The sequence below is a fragment of the Aedes albopictus genome, chromosome 1 (assembly GCF_035046485.1).
Source record: "Aedes albopictus strain Foshan chromosome 1, AalbF5, whole genome shotgun sequence".
Classification (NCBI taxonomy): Eukaryota; Metazoa; Arthropoda; class Insecta; order Diptera; family Culicidae; genus Aedes; species Aedes albopictus.
This window is the reverse complement of record NC_085136.1, coordinates 26,322,012-26,338,566: the sequence shown is the minus strand read 5'-3', so window position 1 is coordinate 26,338,566 and position 16,555 is coordinate 26,322,012. Positions and strand designations below refer to the sequence as shown.

General features: G+C 43.5%; 1 protein-coding gene across 7 annotated transcripts in view; it reads right to left on the bottom strand.

Annotated features, from left to right (window-relative positions):
* Window positions 1-16,555, bottom strand: part of LOC109428406 (uncharacterized) — a 45,491-nt gene that overhangs the window by 19,856 nt on the left and 9,080 nt on the right. For 3 of the 7 annotated variants that reach the window (XR_009995974.1, XM_029855425.2, XM_029855420.2), the window contains exons 2-4: window positions 1,440-1,571; window positions 954-1,283; window positions 806-892 (exon numbers count right to left, since the gene is read on the bottom strand). Coding sequence is in view for 6 of the 7 variants with exons in the window: in XM_029855425.2 (XP_029711285.1) it covers window positions 806-892; window positions 954-1,283; window positions 1,440-1,571 (549 nt within the window). In the remaining variant the exon portion in view is untranslated. Of the gene's footprint in view, window positions 1-805; window positions 893-953; window positions 1,284-1,439; window positions 1,583-16,555 lie in introns of all 7 variants that reach the window. The other 4 variants (XM_029855422.2, XM_029855421.2, XM_062844249.1 and 1 more) reach the window with 4 other exon arrangements.

The window sequence follows — 16,555 nt, the reverse complement described above, 5'->3', positions numbered from 1 at the left end:
TCTGAAAATCGCACATTGATGGCATGGAGTGGCCAACATTTAATATCCAAAAAATGTTATTGAAATTCCGCTTCGTTTATTGTAATTAAAAAAGATAAAATTATGATGGCCGTTTATCCTCAACCACTTAGCCAAATAAACTTAAGAGCTTCTACAACAAGACAAAATAGACATCAGGTTTGTACGTCCTGTAGAGCAACAGGCGGACTTGATAATTAAGGAAGTACTGGCAATTTTTTTTTTCAAGGGCCTTCGCACCAAGTTGGGACTAGAGGTGTACTGTGCTTGAGCAGAAATGTCAAGATGCAACCACTGTATTTTTCTTATCTTCGTTCGACCCCACTGCGCAGGGTTCCTCCTTAGTCTGGGACATCTGGGTTTACCCGAGTACCTATACAAGATTCTGGTATTGGTCTACGACACAGAGGTGGATCGGAAGTGGCTAGGTCAGTCGCAACCAAAAGGTAGTGCTCATTTCGGCTACGTAGGCCATGCCAGTGACCTGGTGTCCAACTCGGCCCTGCTATCGGATATTTTGTCGCGCGGAAGACTGGTATGACGTCGCCGTGGAGACTGGATCCGAAAACATAGCATGGTATGCGATCCCCGATACGGTCAGTAAAAACTGTCTGTTCTACCGTGGTAATTCGAAAAGTAACGTGTCTACCGAATTCCTAATTGATTTAGAACAAAAATGTTGTTGTAACGACTAACAAAGGGAAGAATTTTGACCCAATGTCCCGTTTTTGACGTTATATGATAAAATAGTTTGCATGTTAAGACTCCATATCTTCCATTTACTCACCATTGACTTCATGAAATTGTGACCAACGTTTTTGGGTGGCCTCCATGGCTTTCCTCCAGGTCCTGGTTTACCCCATGGACCTCCATTCTAAAAAAAAGATTTTTTTTAAATTCCAATCACAGTTGTTATTCTCGCACTTCATCCTCACCTTCGCTTCCGCCTCCGAACTCCTGCTCTTTCTCAGCCTGTTCTCCTTCTCGGCCACTATCCGATCCAGTTCCCGCTTGTACGACTCCTTCTGCGCCGGTGACGTCTTGTACCGCAAATCATTGTCCACATGGTACCGATTGGCGTCGTTAAAGCTGATGATCGGATCGTCCGTCAGCCCCGTGACAATCTGTCCGGAAGCGTTCCTCAGCGGTGCTCCACCTCCCCCCGCGCTGACACCCTTGGATGGTCGCGACATCGTCACCGGTTGCCGGAAGTCCTGTCGCCGGGGAGCAGCGTGGTGGTGCGAAACAGGAACAACGGTGGGAAGCTAGATTTTAGCAAATCGATCGATTCACTTGAAAGAACAGGGGATGGGACACAAGAGTGGTGTGGTGGGTTCCCTCGACTCGGAAGGGTTCACAAACCATGCACTATGTACTAATATAAACAACTAAGTGAATTGTACAAATGTATTGACTCTTACATTCTTGGTCTCCGGGTAGATGCCCTGCAGCTGGATGTTTCGGATGCGGATGGTGTCGTTGGGAGCTCCACCTCCCTTGCGGCCCCACGGCGAGTAACGGTCCATCACTTCTCGGTACTGGAAAAGCGGAAACTGGCATAAGACTGTCGGGTCAATTAATTTGTGTGCTTCCGTGTGAAGATGCTATCGTGAGATTGATTGGTGAAATGGATGTTTAGGGGTGGGGGAAAGGTAATTCAATTGTAAGAGTTGATAGATATATGCGCTTATTTACAGTGTCGATTGTATCAAAATAAGTGGATATTTTTTAAGCATTGGAAGCATGATTAGTAGCAAGAAGCTCTCAGAGGTAGTCCTCCAAGAAGTTAGATTACTGGGGCACGATAGCACTTCCCCGTTTATGGTGTCCCGTTATTATAAAATAAATTTGTCCTTCAAAACTTTTTCATGTGCTCGATTCCTGTAGCCATTCTGCATCTCTAGGTGATTTTTTGAAAAAAAATACCTAGAAGGAATTTTTAAAAATCTTGATTTGATGTTTGAGGCTAAGAAATAACAAAATAATTCACCAGAGCATCTGTTGTCCAGGAGGAGCGGCTCACAACAGCGTCTTTTGTCCATATTAAGGGTGACCGATCGATGTCTGAATGCCAGAGAAGGGCTCTAGCTCAAGTGCCAGATACCATCCCTCAACTATGGTCTTACGGAAAGTAGAGGAATAGTTTCCGGCCCTGCGAGTCAGCCGTTGGAAATAATTGCTACGGAAAATCAGTACCAGGTTGATATGCAAGGGTGTGTGACCGCTTGATGACCGGTCGACGAAAGAATGTGCAGTTTGAGGATGAAGGACAGATTCTTCAATTTCAGCATGATCAACGTGCGCAGCCCTTACTACGCTTACGATTCATCGATTTCACCGCTTCTAAGAATATGGTCATTCGTATGTATATGTAGCTCCTTTTCCAACACAGCTTTCCTTATCGTTACACCTGGAGATCATCACAGCACAAAGAATCACAAATCGAACATGTTTTGCTTGATGGGCGGTACTTTCCGAAATTATCGACGTCAGAACCTATTCTGGCGCTAATATCGACTTCGATCACTAAATACTTGGTGATGGTTAAACTGCGCCTAAAACTCTCCGTCATCAACAATGTCTGTTACCGGCGATCGCCACGGTACAACCTTGAGCGACCAAAGCATCCGGATGTCGCCTCAGCATACGCGCAGAATCTCAAGATAACGTTACCAGACGAAGTTGAGCTCGATGTGGTTCCTCTAGAGGACTGCTGGAGTACAGCTAAAGCAGCCATCAACGACGCAGCCGAGAGCGCCTGGGGTTCTTGGAAATAAATTTTGGAAAAGAACACAGCGTGGGCAGTAATGCTGCAGCAAGGAACCCGACAGAACGTGGAAAGCTACATGCAGAAACAACAGCAGCAGCAGACCCGTCTCTTTCGGGAGAAAATAAAACGCCACCTGGAAGAAGCGGAGTGCGAGAAAATAGAACTACTGTCGTTCACAAGAAACACGGAAGTTCTATCAGAAGCTCAACACGGGGGGGCAGCAAAAGGCAAAATCCCCGTAGCTCACAACAAAAACACGTTCAAAATTGTTTGTGCTGAAAACTGATGCATTACACAATTTCCTACTGATTTATTTGCTATCTTCGCTTTGTCGTGTAATTTCGAACGATTGCACGCTAAAACTTTGATAACCTTTTGCTAGCTTTACACGTCTTACTTAAGTAATAACTTATGGTAATGACTAATTCGCAAATGTCGTGCATATCCCAGATCTGTCAGAGTGCCCAAAAGTGTCAATTTCCCAAACATGTCAAATTCATGTGGACTACGGCACATCTATTCGTAGTTGACGTCCGTGCTGCCCCGCTGGCTCAACACGTCCCGCAACGGATTCGTGCCGCGAGCTGAAATATGCAGGGTGTTCAGAGAAAGAGCACCCAACAGCCAGTCGCATTCGGAGTGCAGCAACAACTGCCGCATCGCACGTTGACAGCAGTCATGCGTCCACACGGGTGAGTGCCTTCCAGTGAGTGACGGAGCTCTACACATCGGGAGTGAGTGACCGACATGACACGACCGACACGGAGACGGCGCACAGTGCTGCGAATGTATGGAACTGCAGGACAAAAATCATAACTAACGTACCATACATTTTTTCTCAATAGTGTCTTCGGTGAAGTTGACAAACTTGATAAAAGCTACAATTTGCATATATGTCCTATGTATAATGCATAATCGCTTAAGTGTCCTAAACGCCAATTTATATTAATCTTGCTGGTTTTTTTTCTAGAATGCAGTTTAGGCAACTGTATAAACATATAGATCATAATAAATAGGTAATTGCAAGAATGACTTATTCACCAAACTTTATTCTAACCGAATATTTTGTTTTTTGAAGGTCGTGCATTTGGTCATTTCTTGTCCAGTTGCATACTTTAAAAAATGGAGAAATCGTTGAGGTTTACCCTCAAATTCTTCGTAGAAATCAGTAGTTTCATGAGGAAACGAGGGAACAATATAAACTGATACACTTTTCGTTTGAACGGAACAGAAGAGAACACTTGCTTAAAAATAACTTTGATTTTGACTATAAATACATCACTCGGAAAAAGCTCGATTACTAACAAATTAGCAAATAAAAGCAGCTGGAGTCGAATTTAGTATTCAGCGGACACTATAAAGAACACATGGTGAAAAATTCAGAGAGGTCTTTTGAGGTCATTTTTTGTTTCATCAATTTGAATTTTGGGGTCGTTCTTCCTGTACGCCATATAGTACTTACATTATGAAATTTTAATTTCAAAAATATCGAAATATGTTGCCGTTCTAAATGAAAAAATAGATTCTACTAATGTGTTGTAGACCTTCCATTTTGATTTTCACTGAAAACTTAAACATTTAATAATGTTGAGCTAGGCCAAAGATGAATCTGTTTTATAAAATATTATTTTTCTATGGACAACGAAAACACTGTTTGGTAATCTAGGTTTTTTGGTATAATAAACACGATCTTCAAGCTTACAATAATCGAGAAACATACTTCAAGCATGTATGAACAGCATGGCATACTAGATTGAACAAAATTTTTAAGTCGATTTTTCACTTAACTTCACTTTTGTGTACGGGGCGCAGCACTGTGCGGCGTCAATGATCATCATCATCATCATCACATAATCATCATCATTACGCCTAAATGCAGCGACAACTTTCGACGCATTTTCAGAACATGCGGTGGCATGGTAAAGGCTGGGTATGCTGCGCAATTCAGATCCCATTGTGATCCACTAGCCTCTGCCCAGCAACTCCTATCCCTACCTGTTCGCGGTACCGGCCGGAAACTATGAGCATCCTTAGGGAAGATCGGGTAACCAACCCCGGTGGGAACTTTGGTCGTAGGCTAACAGGGAATGGGGGGTTTGCTTCGGCAAACCTGAGCGTCTGTTCTCCAGGAGGAGCGGCTCAAAACAGAGTCTGATCCCAATATTAGGGGCGACTGATCTACGTCCGAGTGCCAGGGAACGCCTCTAAGCTCAACTGTGCACTATGGTCCTCCGGAAAGTAGGGGGTTGGTGTCAGGCCCTACGAGCCAGCCGTAAAAAACCATTGTAACGGAAAATCAACAACAGAATAATATGAACCGAGACAAACGGCAACGACCCCAGTAAACAAAAAGGATTTGCGATTGGAAACTCGGTACGTGGAACTGCCGATCTCTCAACTTCATTGGGAGCACCCGCATACTCCCCGATCTACTGAAGGACCGCGGGTTCGGCATCGTAGCGCTGCAGGAGGTGTATTGGACAGGATCCATGGTGCGAACGTTTAGAGGTAATCATACCATCTACCTGAGCTGCGGCAACACACGCGAGCTGGGAACAGCTAATATTATTAGCCGTCTTTGGTGATATGCAGAGACGCGTGATCGGTTGGTGGCCGATCGACGAAAGAATGTGCTGGTTAAGGATCAAGGGCCGGTTCTTCAACTTCAGCATAATAAACGTGCACAGCCCACACTTCGGAAGCACTGATGATGACATGGACGCATTTTACGCGCAGCTCGAACTCGAGAACGATCGCTGCCCAAGCCACGACGTCAAGATCATCATAGGAAATTTAAACGCTCAGGTAGGCCAGGAGGAGGAATTCAGACCGACGATTGGTAAGTTCAGCGCCCACCAGCAAACGAACGGAAACGGCCTACGACTCATTGATTTCGCCGCCTCCAAAAATATGGCCATACGTAACACCTTTTTCCAACACAGCCTCCCTTATCGTTACACCTGGAGATCACCACAGCAGACGGAATCTCAAATCGACCACGTTCTGATTGACGGACGGCACTTCTCTGACATTATCGACGTCAGGACCTGTTGACGCCGAGGATAGATGTGACCGTACTCGGGCCTTCTCACAGTAGTATCTTGCACAATGTAAATAGTTCATGAAATGTCCTTTATTTCTTACGTATAACCAACTATATACAATACATACAAAATGACACAATTCAAACTCTGCACCTATTACCGGTATGAAGCTGGACCGATAAGGCGCGCAGGGCGCTGTACAAATGCGCTTTTTACGACCTATCCGTATCGGCGATCAACTCTAGTACTGGCTAGATGTTGTGATGTTTCCCTTCAATCTCAGTCAGTAGAAACTGTGATAGAAACGGTGTGTGGGGGGGGTCTCTCAGCTGGAGGTTTTGCTGAGGTGTATGAAAACCACTACTCTGTCTCGTAGTAGTGTACTGGATACGGCAGGCACGACAGATGTAGATATAGTTCTCCATCGAAATCTGTTGCGAAAGAGCGTGGAAGCGATAGAAAACAGGCGGTTATTGTTTCCATCGACCGTGTATTATCAGCTGCTCAACAGCAGACTGGCCGCAGCAATCACTGCAGGACAGTATTATTTGCACGCAGTGGACGCACTTTTTGCACAAAGGAAGCGGCTACTAGTCCACAGTGGTCAAAACACATTTTATGGAGCATAGTTCACGTTTGCCGTGAACAGGACCTATCGTGGCGCCAACATCAACTTCGACCACTATCTGGTGATGGTCAAACTGCGCCCAAAACTCTCCGTCATCAACAATGTACGGTACCGGCGACCACCACGGTACAACCTAGAGCGACTGAAGCAACCGGATGTCACCTCAGCATACGCGCAGAATCTTGAGGCCGCGTTGCCAGACGAGGGCGAGCTCGATGAGGCCCCTCTAGAGGATTGCTGGAGTACAGTGAAAGCAGCCATCAACGACGCAGCCGAGAGCACCATCGGGTACGTGGAACGGAATCGACGGAACGAATGGTTCGACAAAGAGAGCAGAACGGTTTTGGAGGAGAAGAACGCAGTGAGGGCGGTAATGCTGCAGCAAGGGACTCGACAGAACGTGGAACGTTATAAACAGAAGCGGAAACAGCAGACCCGTCTCTTTCGGGAGAAAAAGCGCCACCTGGAAGAAATGGAACTGCTGTGCCGTTCCCAAGAAACACGGAAGTTCTATCAGAAGCTCAACGCATCCCGCAACGGCTTCGTGCCGCGAGCCGAAATATGCAGGGATAAAGACGGAGGCCTCTTGACGGACGGACGTGAGGTGATCGAAAGGTGGAAGCAGCACTTCGATCAGCACCTGAATGGCGTGGAGAACGTAGGCACGGGAGCTCACGGCAACGGAAGGAACGACGACGCCAGTGCAGCGGAGGACGGAAATGAACCAACTCCCACGCTGAGGGAAGTTAAGGATGCCATTCACCAGCTCAAAACCAACAAAGCAGCTGGTAAGGATGGTATCGCAGCTGAACTCATCGAGATGGGCCCAGAAAAGTTGGCCACCTGTCTGCATCGGCTGATAGTCAGGATCTGGGAAACCGAACAGCTACCGGAGGAGTGGAAGGAAGGGGTAATCTGCCCCATTCACAAGAAAGGCGACCATTTGGAATGTGAGAACTTCAGGGCGATCACTATTTTGAATGCTGCCTACAAAGTGCTATCCCAGATCATCTTCCGTCGTCTGTCACCTAAAACAAATGAGTTCGTGGGAAGTTATCAAGCCGGCTTCATCGACGGCCGGTCGACAACGGACCAGATCTTTACCGTACGGCAAATCCTCCAGAAATGCCGTGAATACCAGGTCCCAACGCACCACCTGTTCATCGACTTCAAAGCGGCATACGATAGTATCGACCGCGCAGAGCTATGGAGAATCATGGACGAAAACGGCTTTCCTGGGAAGCTGACTAGACTGATTAAAGCAACGATGGACGGTGTGCAAAACTGCGTAAGGGTTTCGGGCAGAGTTAATGTACACGTGCTGTAGTCCCATGTACGGGAGCCACATTGCAAGCGAGCTCCCAGGAGCACTGTACATTGTGAGACTGAAAGTTGTGTGCCTCATTTTTCTCAAGATGTGTCTCATGAGCTTCGTCTCATGCGCTGGTTAAATTAGAAAATTTCATGACAAAAACTTCCTGAACGAACGAGAATTGAAACCTTGACCTTTGCATTGAGAGTCCCTAGTCGTATCGCATAGGCCAACCAGACACCTGAGTTGTGTACGGAAAAAGTTGTTGAGGTTCTTCGTTACCAAGAAGATGTTTTTCACCTTAGATACCAACAGCTCACGCAGCGCATGAGACGAGCTCCCCGGGAGCTATGTGCCTAGCTCGCACCCACCAGATTTTCGTGAGCCTCCTAGCAGCGCAGCAAACTGCGATTTTGAAGAGCTGGGAGACAATTTGGTGGGAGGCTCGCTGTCACATTTATGTACACATGAGCAACGGGAAACTCTGGTTTCGGGTGAACTATCCAGTTCATTCGTATCTCGCCGGGGACTGCGACAAGGTGACGGACTCTCATGTCTACTCTTCAACATCGCGCTGGAAGGTGTGATGCGACGAGCCGGGCTCAACAGCCGGGGAACGATTTTCACAAAATCCGGTCAATTTGTGTGCTTTGCGGACGACATGGACATTATCGCTAGAACATTTGGAACGGTGGCAGAACTGTACACCCGCCTGAAACGCGAAGCAGCAAAGGTCGGACTGGTGGTGAATGCCTCAAAAACAAAGTACATGCTGATAGGCGGAACCGAACACGACCGGATCCGTCTGGGTAGTAATGTTACGATAGACGGGGATACTTTCGAGGTGGTGGAGGAATTCGTCTACCTCGGATCCTTACTGACGGCTGACAACAACGTGAGCCGTGAAATTCGGAGGCGCATCATCAGCGGAAGTCGGGCCTACTACGGGCTCCAGAAGAAACTGCGGCCGAAAAAGATTCAACCACGCACCAAATGCACCATGTACAAAACGCTAATAAGACCGGTAGTCCTCTACGGGTACGAGACATGGACCATGCTCGAGGAGGACCTGCAAGCACTCGGTGTTTTCGAGCGACGCGAGCTAAGGACGATCTTCGGCGGTGTGTGGAGAAGGATGAGCCACGAGCTCGCTGCACTTTACGGCGAACCCAACATGCAGAAGGTGGCCAAAGGCGGAAGGATATGGTGGGCAGGGCATGTTGCAAGAATGCCGGACAACAACCCTGCAAAGCTGGTGTTTGCAACTGATCCGGTTGGTACAATAAGGCGTGGAGCGCAGAGAGCACGATGGGCGGACCAAGTGGAGCATGACTTGACGTTGTTGATTCAGTTTTGTCTTGAATTTGATGCAATACTAAATGAATGAAAATGAAAGTTCATATATTAGTGGAGACATAAAATCTTATCAGGGATAGAATGAGCGACGAAGAGCAAAACCATTTTTGTGAATCCCCCTTATAATTTAGTAAGTAAGTCTCGTAGTGTCTCCGGATTGACACTACAAGTTAAGTTATGACACCGGAATGATAAGTGGAATTTTCACCCCTCTTTGAAAACTAAGTTGAAAAATTGAACCGCACTGTTATAGCACGGTCATGATTGCGTGTCTAAAGCCTATTTATCCTTCGGACGACCCTTTCGCAATAAGCGGGTAGATATGGCTTCCAGTACCACTTGACACCCTCTATCACACACGACACACCTCACATGTGTTTACACATAAGTTTACATCGTTGTAGAATCATTTTCACTTCCGGTAGATTTGAGATAGCTCCCAACAACCGATTACCGTTCAATTTGAGTACCCGCGTCGGACGAGAAACTGAGTTCGAGGCTTATTGTTTCTGATTTATGAATATAATTCGGATTCATGTCAAGGAAGCGCACCGTATCGAATCGGCAGCTATTTCTGGCCGTAAAACTTTTATCAACAACGAACGATGTTCCGATATCGATCACGCCTCTTTCTCTCTATCACTAGCTTACCCGGTGTGGGAAGGCTGCTTGTCTCTGTTGCTATCGAACGAACCGGGGCCCGGGGGTTGCCAACGTTCATCAACGATTTGAACGACGACGGCGACCTTGAAAATTGCCGCGCGCACGAAGGGAAACCTTCTGGCAGACCACGTGCCATCAGTTTCCCGTAACGACGACGTGTGGGCTATTCGGCCACAAGATTGTGCTTGCTGCCTATCCCAACAGTTTCGGAATTAGGTTAGCAGTAAACAAACCCGCACCAGTCAAGCACGGTGACATCCTTTCATAATGGCCATGCCGTTTGCCTGAGTCATGAGACGTTCTTTTTCGCATGTCAAAGTTAGCGGAATAACTTCGATAAAATAATGCACGAGCTGAGAAACCTCCAGCGAGCGTCCTCCGGAAGGCAGGCTCTGCAATCTGGCAAGGATTCACTGCCTTTGCATGTGGGTTTTGCGAAATGCTATATGCTTAGAACGGAACGGAATCGCTGTGTATTAAAATAATAAATGTTTTATCATGTCAAACAAACATTTGCTTTGGATTACGGTGTTGTCGGTGAAGGATGAAAATTACTAATCCAAACACAATGCTTTGCTAAGCATTAACGAGGGCGAAGACTACCCTACTCAGCGTTTTATTTCCGTAGGATTGTGTAAGAATGCAAGAAGTAATAAATAAAAACAGGTCGCCTCAGTCGTATACGAAATATATAATTTATGACAACTATTGAAGACTATACCAAACTATTTATTAGTGAAATATAATCTGTGATTTCGTGATTCATGTGAACAGTTTGTTATAAGTTGCACATGGATCTTTAAAAATAAGGGTCCCTCTAATCTCGTGACGAACTTGTCTAAGGAAAAGGCCAAGCCAATAAAGGTACACAAAAACTCCATTTATTCTTGAAGTGCAATTTTAGTGGCTCACACATTTCGGGTTAATTACGATGCCAGCTGAGTTCATCCGTAGGGCAGGGGAAAGTATACACTGGACTGGAACCTCTTTTTATGCCATTGCAATGGTATTAAGTCAATGCATTGGCTGATGGGGGTGCGTTTGAAATGAGACCAAGGGAATTTTCAGAAAGCTCCCAGAGACCTCCAAAAAAGGGGTTCGAATGGGCTTCAGGGGGTTGTTACAGGCCCGAGCAGAGGAGAATAGCAAGTTAATAACTACGAAATCACAAAACCTGTTTTTATATCTTGTTATGTTACACTAGTTTACAGCATTTTTGAACTCGGTAAGCTGATGATCATTTTTGGTGTAGAATCATGCCCTGAGTTCAAAAACGCAAAGGAAAAAAATTACAGTAGAGCGGAAATTTTTTCGACTTTTCATACAAGGTTGATGATTTGAAATCGATTTTTGTTCTATTTTTAAGCAACGTCGCTAACTTCACACATCTCATTCTTCGTAATCAATGCTCCGATTGAGCTGAATTTTTAACTGTAACTTGCCTACATATTGTATGTTAAATAAACGTCGAGAAAGAATTTTTAGATTGTTTTTTTCTTATTGAAAAAAATATATTTCTTCATATATTTTTGGAAATTTGGCTAAAATTTAAGGAGATCGGCCATAAAACTCGCCAATATCTTGAATTTCATCAATCTGACGCAAAACCGGCATTCAGATGATCAAATGGTATTGTATTCAGCTTTTAATTCGTGGAAAAATATTTGAAATTGGTTGAACAAAACGCAAGATATTTGAATTTCAGTAAATTCCATATTTTTAAAAGTTGTAAAACTCGATATTGAGCTAAAACTCAAAAACTGCTCTACTTTAAATTTTTTAAAGCACGGTTTCGAAATCCGAATTAAATTGTGCTTCAAAAATTTTGGTCGTTGACAGAAGTTCACGACTTTCATTTGATTTTGTAAACTAGTGTTATTATTGAATTATCAAGGCATAGCTTTTCCATAACAAATTTTGTTGGATAATCTCATTTTGTTAAAATCAAGCTATTGATATACATTAACTAAATTACATTTAAATAACATGTTTTGTTGAAGTACAAGTTTAGTTATTGTTGTAGTATTGATCCACTTATCAGCAATAGCACAACAGTAACATTTTTTTTTAATTTCTTTTTATTCGTGAATTTTCACTTAGGCTAATTTTTCACACTTTCACAACAGTAACAAGTTTTGAAATTACAGCAACAATTCGACAATTATTAGAATTCTTGGCAGCATCTTTTGAAAAACTCCTGGAGAATCTTTCGGAAAAACTCCTGGTGAAATCCTCAAAGCAATTTTCAGAGAAATCTTAAGATGAACTTCAGGACTAATGATCACAGGAAATTCTGAAGAAATCCTTGTATGGATTTTATGCAGTATTCTTGAGGAATTTCTAGAGGATTCTTTAAAAATCCATGAAAAATTCCGTAGAAGAACACCCGGAGAAATTTCTGGAAGATTTTTGAAGTCATTTATGGAAAAGTTCATGACCAAATCTGTTGACGAATTTCTAGAAGAATTTTATGACAAAGTCACTTGATAAACATATAAGTAGTTTTTGACGGAATCCTTAGAGAAATAGAGGAATTTAAGAAAAAAAAATATTGCAAAAAATTCTGGTGAAAGTCCTGTAGGAAGTTCAGGAGAAATTACAGAAATTTTTTTGGAGGGATCCTTGTAGAATCCAGGAGGAATATTCGACATAATTCTTGAATATAGGGAAAAATCGGAGGAATAAAACAAAGTTTCCAGAAAAATTGTAATAATCTTTACAATATTTCCAATATCCCAAAAAAATTCCACAAAACTGTTGAGCATTCTAAAAAATTTTCAGTTTCCATGCTGAAAAAAAAAAAACAAAACAAAAGTCACAAATAGCTATCGCCGGGGGGGGGGGGGGGGTCTCCAACAGGTTTCGTTGGCGTTTTTACGGGATTACGGGGATTTCAGTGACTTTTCAAGGGGTTTTAACCTTAATGTACCCGACCCCCGACAACTCATTTTCAAAATGCTGGCATTTCGTCAATTTTCATCCGATTTTTCTGAAGTTGCCCTCAATCGATCATAAATTGGTGCTAGTTTATTATACTCCAGTGGCCATGCAATATCCGAAACCATTCCGGGGATATTCCAGATTGTTCTGGGGTCAGGGGGTTGACCAAATGGCTAAAATTGATTATTTCGTTGGTTATTGAGTTTGAATTATCGATTTTCAGCGAAAAATTTCAATAAGTTAACCCATCCGGATCGCCGTGACAGGTTCCGCTGGGCCTCATTGAGGACACTTCTGGTTTCCAACCTAAACATACCGTGCGACATATCAATCTTCATGATTTCGAATGACTGAGTCAGAAACGATAGACTGAAGTCTGTATCAACTAATATGGCCACCCCGGAACATCTAGCACAAGTTCCACGGGGGTGTCATCGGCGACAATTCTGGTTTGCAACCAAAACATGCCGTGCGACGTATCAATCTTCATGATACGTTTCGAGAGAATGGGGCAGGAAAAATTGACTGAAGTCAAGTATGTATCAACCGATATGGTCCCTCCGGAATACCTGGAACAGGTTCCGCGTTGGCCTTTCAAACACAATAACACATGAAATAATCACTTTCAGCCATTTGGCAAAACAGAGCTCTCTTCCACCCCCTAACCCCAGTTAAATCCGGAATATCTCCGGAATGGTTCCGAATATTACATGGCCACTTAAGTGCAAATGAGTTGTCGGGGGTCGGGTACGTGAGGGTTAATTTAGATAAATTTTATGTTTTTAGTGTAACGAACGCGAATCAATCAATTTGCATTTCAAACTCAAGTTGTCATTTTCGTTTAGTTATACAGCGCACCGCATGGCATATTGTTAGTTGCAATATGCGTATAGTTGATAATTCTCTGCTACCTAAGACAATTACGTCATAAACTAATCTTCTACGAAGGACGACGAAAGAGACTCATAAATTGTAACAAAAAAGTGACGCAGCGATAGTGGCGGTGATAAAAAAGTAGAGATAACAAGAAAGGGACCCAAAAGATAATGGGTCAAAATCAGGTAGAATGTATTGTACATTCATTCATATATATAAGGCTTAGCATTAGTAATAAAGTTAGTTCTAGACCACAATTCTACAGTGTATGTTTTCGACATCCGAAATCCGTAAGGCACCGGCGACACATTTAGACTATCCCCACTAGTGCGTAGTAAGTCGGTGCGTAGTTTTCGCACCGCGCATTAACATCATCGTTGGTAAAATAGCTGACACCTTATCTCCCCACCGGTGGTTGGTAGTAGTACTTCATATCGTAAACAGAGCACACGGAGAGTCAAATTTTCGGTACTACGAAATATATTGATCATTGAACATGAATTCTTCCAGACTTGCTATTCTTCTTGACGTAACGTGTCAACTGGGGCAAAGCCTGCTTCTCAGCTTCTTCTATGGGCACTTTCGCAGTTATTCACTGAGAGCGTTCTCTGCAAATGACCATTCAGTATAAGTATATCGTGTAGCAGGCACGAAGATTCTCTATGCCCAAGAAAGTTGATGGTACAAATTTCCCAAATGAAGGAGAACGTGCCTTTGGGGCCGACCTACCTCAAGTGTTCTGCTCGATTTTTTTGATTCCAGTGACGACGAAATGAAATACGCAGACAGGTACTGGCACATGCTACGGAAAATTCCGAACTAATGTATTTTACGGAAGATGAAGCTGTGCTACTGTAAGACGATATTGTGCAGAAAAGTCTGTTTATACTGATAAGTCGTTCGAAAGACGTTTCAACTAAAGGAATCCCGAAGTAAATCTCATAGTAGAGGACTTCTAGGGAAGTCCCCAAAGGGACCCCTAGAAATATCCCTGAGTGTACTCAAGGAGGAATCCTTGAAGGAATCCCTGAAAGATCCCCTCCAAGAATTCCTGAAAAATGCTCCTTGAGGAACTGCTAGGAGAATCCCTGAAGGAGTTCCTGAAGAACTCCCTGGAAAAACTCCTGGGGGAATCACTGAAGAAATTTCAGGAGAGCGCACATAAGGAACTCATGGAGGAATCACAAAACGAACTACTGGACGAGCTCCTGATGGAGTTCCTGGAGAAATCACAAAAGAAAGTTCATCCTACAATTCGGATGAACTTCATGATGAACCCACGAAGGAACTCATGGAAGAATTCCTGAAGAAATTCCCGAAGGAGTCTCTCAAAAAAAATCAGGAAAAATCCTCAGAGAACTTCCTGGTAAAATCCCAAAGAATTTCAGGAGGAATTTGTGAAGGAATTCCGTGAAAATTTCCTCAAGTAATTCCTGGATGAATCCCAGAAGTGGTCCCTTAAAGAGCTCCTGCAGTAATCCACATTTGAGTTCCTGGAGAAATCCCTGAAGTAATTTCTGGAGAAATTCTTGAAGGAATTTGAGGAAAAAAATCCCTGAAGGATTTCGAGAAGATTTTCGTGTGGCACTCCCTGAATAAATCCTTGAATAAAGAAATCCCTGCAGAAGTTTCTGGCAGAATCTCTCAAGAAATTTTAGAAAAAAAAATCCTCAGAACTCCAGGCGAAATACCTCTAAGAATTCTTGGAAAAATCCTTGAAGAAGTTCGTGAAGGAATCCCTGAGGGAGTTCTAGGGAGTCCTCCAAAGAGTTCCTATAAACATCATTGAAGGAGTTCCTGGAGGGATCCTTGAAGAAGAAAACCCGCAAAAATTCCTGGAAAAAACCCTGAAAAAATGCCTAGAAGAATACCTGAGATAGTTCCCGGATAATTAAGTGAAGGAGTTCCTAGAGGAATCCCTGAAAAAGATTATGGGAAAATCCCTCAAGAGACTACAGGAAAAAATCCTTGAAAATGTGCCCACAAAAAAAACTCAAATTCCTGGGGGAATTCCCGAAGAGTTCCTAGAGAAATCACGTAAGGAATTTCTGGAGGAATCCTTAAAGGAGTTTATGTAGAAATCACACAAGGAGTTCCAGGAAAACCCAACAAAGACTTTCTAGAGAAATCTCCGAATGAGTTCCTGTAGGAGTCCCTGAAGAAGTTTCTCCAGAAATCCATGGAGAAGTTCCTGGAGAATTCCCTGAAGGAATTTGAGGAGTCATTGCTGAAGGAGTTCCTGGAGAAAACTTCACAGTAACGGCAATAAAAAATCCACAAAGATTTGCTGAAAAATACCCATAGAATTCAGGAAGGAAATCTTAGAGGAATCCCCGAAGAATTCCTGAAAAAAATCTGAAGGAATGTGTGGAAGAATCCATGATGTTGTTTATGGATAAATTCCTTTAAAAAATCCGCGAAAATCCCACAAACAATTCTAGGTAAAAATCCTGAAGAAATTTCTGCAGGAATCACTCAAGAGCTCCTGAAGAAATCTCTGAAGGAGTTCCTAGAGAAGTCCCTCAAGAAAACCATCGAGGAATTTCAAGAGTAATCCCTAAAACAATTCCTGGGAAAATATGTTTAGGAATTCCTAAAAAAAATCATGGAGCGGAACTTTTGGTAGAATACTTGAACAAATTCCTGGATGATTGACAGGTTTTTCCGGAGCAAATTTTCTGACGTTTTTGTTTATTTAATGCCATCTACTTTTTGTTTCACTTGGGGCTCGCATTTTAGAATTGCCAGTGACAATGTTTCGGTTCAAGTTTCAAGGAATGCCAAGAATATTCAACTCTCCCTTCTTTTCAGATAATGGAGTTTCGCGACACTTCCAACCATGCCCCTCCATCTTCCATATGTGTCTAATTTTTCCCTCGCGGCTTTGACGTAATCTTTTCAAATTGTTGGTCTCGGGCAAACGAATGGGACCAATGTCAGCATCAACG